This window comes from Medicago sativa, chromosome 2, assembly GCF_051527215.1.
Source record: "Medicago sativa cultivar Bolivia chromosome 2, Bolivia_mono, whole genome shotgun sequence".
In the NCBI taxonomy this organism is placed as follows: Eukaryota; Viridiplantae; Streptophyta; class Magnoliopsida; order Fabales; family Fabaceae; genus Medicago; species Medicago sativa.
The window spans coordinates 15,471,208-15,478,968 of record NC_140750.1 but is presented as its reverse complement, the minus strand read 5'-3'; the positions used below and the strand labels follow the sequence as shown (position 1 = coordinate 15,478,968).

General features: G+C 33.9%; 1 protein-coding gene across 3 annotated transcripts; it reads right to left on the bottom strand.

The window, feature by feature from the left end:
• Window positions 1-440: 440 nt before the first annotated feature.
• LOC146944918 (coatomer subunit zeta-1-like) lies at window positions 441-3,824 on the bottom strand. Of its 3 annotated transcripts, XM_085743309.1 has the most exons (7): window positions 3,679-3,824; window positions 2,618-2,777; window positions 2,342-2,489; window positions 2,145-2,222; window positions 917-1,001; window positions 768-829; window positions 441-657 (listed from the first exon to the last, which is right to left on the bottom strand). In XM_085743309.1, exons 1-6 carry the CDS (start codon window positions 3,694-3,696, stop codon window positions 770-772), a joined length of 549 nt encoding a protein of 182 aa, XP_085599435.1. In that variant the 5' UTR covers window positions 3,697-3,824; the 3' UTR covers window positions 441-657; window positions 768-769. The 3 variants fall into 3 exon arrangements, with proteins under 3 accessions (XP_085599435.1, XP_085599434.1, XP_085599436.1); XM_085743308.1 differs by having other exon boundaries at window positions 581-829; XM_085743310.1 differs by having other exon boundaries at window positions 581-829; window positions 2,596-2,777; window positions 3,679-3,806.
• Between the last annotated feature and the right edge of the window lie 3,937 nt (window positions 3,825-7,761).

The window sequence follows — 7,761 nt, the reverse complement described above, 5'->3', positions numbered from 1 at the left end:
GTTTGAGATTGTCACCAAAGAAGTGTTTCTAATAAGATCTATCGGGGGGAAAGGAAAGAATAGGAGAGAGAACCCGTTGGAGCACTTTATTTATTGTGTGTGAACTGTGAATGGAGAACATGGCACTTTAATGTTAGGGGAAAAAGCATGAACCCTACAACCCGTATTTAAGTGCATTCAAGACTCATTTGTTACCTTCCCCAACTTTGTGTTCCCCAATTTGGTAACAGACTAGAGTTACCTTGCCCAACAATTTAACTGTAATATACGTGGAAAGTGATATTGTGAACAGTGTGACCCCTCTCTAGTATAAACCAAAATTCATGAATTTTATATGAAAAAAAAACATATTTAATTAACCATGTATGCAACCATAATTGACAGGAGGGATCACGAGTATTTATTTCAAATATCAATATCAGGGGATTAAGAAAGAAAAATAGAAATATAAGAAATGCAATATCATGAAATTTAACTGGTCATTAAATGAACAAAAATGTCACAAGAAAATAAGTTCTAAAAAACTATATTCGCTAATTTTCACAGCACAAGTAACATCGGTATTCAAGTTTGAGGATGCAGTATGAAGTAAGATTCTTAAAACCAAATATAGGAAAAACAAAAGTATAAGTGTTCTCCATTGCCAAACTTCATGTATTAATGATATCCCAACATGTATTAATGATCTTATTTTTAGTGAAATGATATAATTTACTTTTCTTCAAAAAAAAAAAAAAAAAGTGTTCTCCATTGCCAAACTTCATGTAGTTCATTTAAGAAGGGATCTTGCAAGATGTTCCCTAGCTGAGGCCAATGCTTGACTTAGTGTCTGCAAAAGAAGGAAATACAGTTATACCCAAATAAGTGAGTTTAATTTAAATTTTTTTATGCTATCAAAGGGAAGGATGCAACATACCTGTTCAGACAAAGGAGCTCCAGAATCTGTACTATTACTTCCAACTTTCCCAGCTATAGTATTTGGAGTAGTTTCAAGAATAATACTGCACAAAATATGGAGAGATGAATATTTAGTGAGACTAGGGAAGGGCCGAGACAAATAAATAAGGAGCATAAACAAAGAAGAGAGAAATATGAAGGTGAAAATGAGGTAAAAACCTAGGAAATGAAAGACTCGCAGTAACAATTGTGATAGAGAGGAATTGGGCCCTATATGTATCCATCAAATCAAAGGAAATGAATAAGAAGGAAGTTGAGAAAAAAGGCTTGGCAGTAGACTTGTTTGAACGTTTATCTCTGAGGCAAACAGAATATCTTTCAAGAAGAGTTTATAAAGGTGAAGGTCTTTTAACAAGGGTTTTTAAGGGTGAAGGATAAGATCAGAGGGAAATGTCTTTTCTGGACAAATGCGGTTTGGAGTGATTTGCTAAAATTCAAATACAGTGGGACTTATAATTATGGAAATCACAATGGAGCAGCAAGGTGCTAGAACTATGGATGTGCGGTGCATTTTATCCCACAACAAAAAAGAAACCAAGAGGAAATAGAATTAAGGACGAGTAATAACATAAACTCCATCCAAGATTTAGGTCACCCCTTCTAAGGTTAAGTCATGGTCTCTTAAACTAGATTTAAGAGTTAAGAGACCATGACTTAACCTTAGAAGGCATGGCTTAGAGCACCATTATTCAAACTTCCAAAGAGACACCCATGTAACCTTGTGCTTCATCCAAAACTATCGTTTTGATCTAAACGACATCTTTTCATTTAATAGCTATGGCAAATAATGAGATCACTGGTCCAAACTCTAAACCAATCAGGGGCATCTAACTGGCTTAACAGTGAAAAAACAGAAAAAATAGATGTCGTTGTATGAAAAAATTAGTGAAACCTCAGGTACGTATCAGGTATTCAAATCTACACTGATTAAGGATACCCAGATTTTCTTTCTAATGATTTCAGTCATAATTTCACCGCCTTGTGCGACTTTTGTTTTTATGAGAAAAAACTATAACAATTGTGATCATCTAATTGCATAGATGAATTGCTCTCTCTGATATATCAAATAGCTCCTACGAGTTGAATTTTGGAAGAAAGGCAAGAACAATATAATATCTAAAGAACCTAACAAACAAATAATGGAAGAAGATAACTTTTATTATGAATAGCCTATGAGAATGACATACCCTGCATCAATAATTTCATCGATGCACAATAGAATGAGATCCAAGTTCTCCAGTGCTTCCTTCTTGTCCACATTGCCTCTGGAGGAAAAAATGGGAGAAACCAGTAATATTGTCAAGGACTTCCAATTCCATGGTGACAGATTGATAACACCTTTGAATATCACACATAGATAAACAGTTAAGTATCAGAAAACAACCTGAGCAGGAGGCCAACTGAATCAAAAAATGCCTGCAGAACTGAGGATAAGATAAGCTCGTTTTCATCATCACTCCCAGTAACAAAGAAGTGAAGATCTTGGACAAACTTGTAAACAACGATGTTATTCTCAAACATTGTTATCTCCGCTGCCCACATAAAAACAACCCATCAAAGTAGGTCATATACAATACATAGTGATGATTAACAATCAATCTAATATATTCCAAATTCTTCTCACAAAATAAAAAATACCTCTAGACAAGGAAGCACTCACCTTCAGTGCGAGCATTGGTCTTCTGAGTCTTGTTGAATACAAGCTTCTCAAAAGCTTCCTTTGCACTATTGGTTGGCCAATCATCTGTGAAATACTTAGCTGCCACACGTCTCCCATCAGAATCCAAAAGAAGGATGTTCTTCACAGAAGGGTTCAACTCCTAACAATAACACACAATACAAAATCATAACTTTCCTCAAAAACACCTCACAAAATCTCTTATCTTCAACTATCACAATAATTCATTTCAACCAACTTCACTCAATTTTTAGCACAAAACCAAGCAAGGTTCAACAAAAAGATAAATATACCCCAACTTCCACAAACTAATGGTTCTAAAACGTAGTCAACTGAAGTCAGTCCGTCCAATTGGTAAGGAGTTGACTCATACCCTGCAAGGCGTAGGTTCAGCTCCCGCTGCCCACATTAGGACTTCGTTGGTGGGCAATCTATAAGTATCTCTGTATAGGCTCTATAAGCCTTGAACTCGGCTAAACTTTCTTTTATGAAAAAAAATTGTTCTAAAACGCAAACCTTTAAACTGTTATAATAATGGTTCTAAAAATGTGGGAAAATGCGGCCACAATTGCGGTTGCAATGTCGTTGCAAAGACCTAAAAAAACGCATATTACGGCCACAATTGCAATTGAGGACCACAATTTAGAGTTATTACTAACTATTATTACAACATTGTATATAGAAATTGTGATCTACCAACAAGAAACATAAAATGTTGGATCAAACGAAAAAGGAGGTCTAAGTTAAACCCTAAGCTAAATACTGCTGCATGCTACAATTTTCTACCAAAATCAAAATCACACAAAAATTGACATTCAAATTAGATGATAAAATTAAATTGCAATAACAATTCAATAGCAATAAAACAGAAAAATTAGATCTGTTGAATAAAACAAAAATAAAATGATAATCGTGGGTGACCATGCAAATGTTGAAGACTAAATCGGAGTTGAGAGAATTGAAAACAGAGAAGATTGAAATTGAAGTCAGAGAGAGAGAGAGAGAGAGAGAGAGAGAGAGAGAGAGAGAGAGAGAGAGATTACGAGCTTGGAAGGAGACATGACGGAGAAAGCGTCGGAGAAGAATGAAACTGAATTTTCTTACACTCTCTGTCAACTCTGTCAACTATTCTTCATTGTAATATTAAATTTTTTTTTTTTGTTACAGTAAAATTTAATGTTTTAAAAACAATTTACAACATATTTATTTTTTAATTGTTTTGTAAAAAAATTACGTCAAAAAAGATATTGTTTCCTATTTTTTTCAAATAATTTTAATTATTATTATTAACCCTCTTATTTTTTTAGAGGAAGAGTTTTAGTAATTTGAATTTTGGTTAGTTTGATTAAGAATTGTTTCAAAAAAAATTTAAATTGAGTTTTTTTTAAAAGATTCCTTCTTTAGTTGAACTTGTTATCGACCCATTTTTATTTTAATTATTATCTTTGTCTTGTTTTAGTTTTTATAATATATATTTTCCCTTCATTTTAATGTGTCTTGAGTTAAATTAGTCTTTTACCGAACAAACCAAAAGAAATTAATTTTTCATGGCATAGACTTGGTAAATGTTAACTTATGCCCTCAAGGGCACATGTTAAGGAATTCATTATATATATATATATATATATATATATATATATATATATATATATATATATATATATACACACATATATATATATATACACACACACACATACACACACATACACTTCAAAACAATTATATATTGATTAGTGCATAGACAATCGGTAATGTATGTTTCTGTCTGTTTTTCTAACTATCTTTTTCTTTTCTCTTTTTTTTTTTAGAGAAATAAAGTTATAGCATTTCATTCATCAATATGTGTTCAATACAATATGATATTTCTACCACCAATTGGGAACTAGCTGACAACAAGGCCGCCTTTGCTAAGGTATGGGCAACCTCGTTTGCTTGTCTCCGCACAAACTCGACACGTGAGTTTACATAAAAGTTGCTACAGAGAGATTTACAATGTTCAATAATATTCCCAAATTCAGTAACACCGCAATTTAGGGAATTGAAACCATCAACCACTCTCTTAGCATCCAGCTCAAAATCTACAGGTCCTAGATTTAAATTATGCACCCAATCTAAAGCAGACAAAAGTCCTAACGCTTCGCCAATGTGCACCTCACAAATAGGACTAAAGCATTCTTGTTTAGCAAGAACAAAAGTGCCATTTTCATCCCGATACACATTCCTATTCCAACCATGTTCGAAGCCTCGGAAAAAGATGCATCAACATTACACTTAAAACGACCTGGACTCGGTTTCACCCATTTGGAAATACGTTCTGATTGTTGGCGGGTAGATGAAAATTTTGCTGATTTCCAGTCTTGTAACAATGCCTTTGCACGATCAAAAACAAAAGCCAGCGTGTCCGTCACTTCGTTCCATATTTTGTTATTACGTTGTTTCCAAATACTCCATAAAATACAACAAAATACGGCTGCATCTTCACTTGTTAACACCTGAAGGGAACTAAAGATAACGCCTTTTGCATCATGATTTTGGCTGAAGAAAGCACTGATAGAAGGAAATGCGTCCCATCTGTCCCAAATATGCATACTGCTATTACACTGAAACAGCAAATGCAAACTATCTTCTTCACTCGAATTGCATAAGGCGCAGTTAGCTATGCAATTGACACCTTTATCTTGAAGTTTGCATCGCGTGGGAAGAGACAATTTCTGCAAATGCGCCAAACTAGATTTTTTATTTTCGGTGGCACGTTGAGTTTCCATATTAAATCCCATGCGCCTTGCATTTTAAAGTGTGAAGTGTCCAGCAGCTCGTTCATACATAAGCGATAAGCACTCCGAACTGAATAGTCGCCGTTGTTTTCCTTTTTCCAAACCAAGCGATCCTCGCGCACTGAAGGATACAAAGGTGTGTTAACAATATGCTCCACCACCTGCTGATTGAAAACTGAACACAGAAAGGGCAGATTCCAAGATTTCTGATTCGGCAGTATACAGTCTGAAACACGTAGGTTGGCTAGAGTGGACGCCACATCTTCAAGAGGGTAAAGAGTAACATTATCCTTCATCCAGTGGTTATTCCAAACCGGAATAGATGTGCCATCGCCAATTTTCCACCTGCTTCCAGCTTTGAGAATGAATTTAGCATTACATAAGCTCCTCCAAACAAAGCTTGGTTTATGCCCTATGCTTGCTTCCAGAAAATTGCACCGCGGAAAATATCTTGCTTTATAAATTTTTGCAATAAGAGTGTCAGGATTTGTCAAAATCCTCCAACCTTGTTTTCCTAACATTGCAAGATTAAATGTTCCTAGACTTTTGAAGCTCATACCACCATCATTTTTATGCATTGCTAATCTATCCCAAGACATCCAGTGTATTCCTCGCTTGTTCGAACCAGAATGACCCCACCAAAAAGAATTCATCATCTTTTCGATTTCATCACATATAGATGACAGTTTTCTTTTCTCTTTGAATAGGTAAAAATATGATAAAATTACAAATAAAATATTTAAATAAATGATAAATTAGAAGAAATAATATGCACCAAAATTTGGTATTTTGTGTGTGTGAAAGGGTTCCCTTTTATATACTTTTTATTATTTGTCTCCTTATTTGGTATGTTGTGTGTGTGAAATGGTAAATCAAAGGAAATAAGAGCATCCACAATGGAGACACCCATTTTTGGGTACTTAAATGGGTCCCACACGTACACATCACTCTTTTATTATTTTTTAATAGTAGTACCTAATAAGCACTCAATCCCTCCAACTCAGATCTCACACAAAGTTCTTAAATGGGACCCATTAATCAACTATCAATAACTTTATATCACTACATTTCAATTTTTTAATATTAAAAGCGTGCGGGTCCCGTTTAAAGTTGGGGGTCTTAAATAAGACCCCGGGTCTTAAGAGACCCCCAAAAAAAAATTCCCCAATGGGGGTACCTATTAGGTGCGGTGTCTTAATTGGTAAAGACACCACCATTGGGGATGGTCTAATACGTACCAAAATTTTTTCTTAAAAAAAAAATAAATCGAAAATTGTTATTTTGTGCGTGTGAAAAGGTACCATTTTATATACTTTTATTATTTGCCTTCTCATTTGTTTTTCATTTGCATGAAAAACCATTTCTTATTATTATATCAAATCAATTTGAAATCTTGATAAAAAAAAAAAAAATCAATTTGAAGCAGTTTATAGGAAACCTATGCGTGCTTGTAGGCATTACCCAAATCAATTTGAAACAGTTTACAAGAAACCTTATGCAATGTCTTGACCTTTTTTGTCAAGCGTTTGGCTAAACAATTAACAATCAGAAAACGAAATATTTTTTTCTCCAAGAATGTTGATAATCAACCTCAAGAGGATATTGTTGAGCACGCTGGTTTTTCCCAGGTTAACAATTTGGGAAGATATATGGGAGCTAACATAGTTTCTTGAAGAATTAAAAGATGTCATTTCAACCATATTATTTAGAAAGTTCAAAGCATGTTAAGTGGTTGGAAGCAATAGTGTTTAAGTTTGACCGATTGGATCGCTCTTTTAAATACGTGATTAGCTCTATTTGTATTATCACATGCAATATGTAAAGATTTCCAACTCAATTTGTGACGATATCGAGAAGAAAAAAAAATCCAATTTGGTTATTTCAGGGTGATAAAGAGCACAAGCGACCCACCTGATTAGTTGGATATGTGTTGTCAACATAATATTCTTTGTGGATTAGGAATAAAGAATATGCCTTATTATTTTAGGGATTTTAAAAACATTTATTGAAATGAAAGTACTATTTTTCAAAGTCACGCAAAATGTAGGGACCAAAACCATGTTTAACCTTAAAATAATTGAAATTCACTAACTGTCACATCAGCATTCAGTTAGAGAATTAACAACAGAGGTTAATTTTGAAAACGGAAATAAAATGTGCAGATTTTATAAACATTTAATGAAATAAGGGTTAATTATGTTTCTAGTCCCTATAAAATAGCGACCTTGTGAGTTTAGTCCTTACTTAATTTTAATAGCATTTTTAGTCCCTAATTTTGTTTTTCTACACTGAGTATTAGTCCCTACTCAATTCAAATTTGTTTAATTTATGCTTAAACTCTTAAATTTT

Coding starts and splice junctions, on each gene's coding strand:
- LOC146944918 (XM_085743309.1), bottom strand. Junction 2,490..2,617: donor GACCAATGCTCGCACTGAAG/GTGAGTGCTTCC, acceptor TTATGTGGGCAG/CGGAGATAACAATGTTTGAG. Junction 1,002..2,144: donor GATGAAATTATTGATGCAGG/GTATGTCATTCT, acceptor TATTTTGTGCAG/TATTATTCTTGAAACTACTC.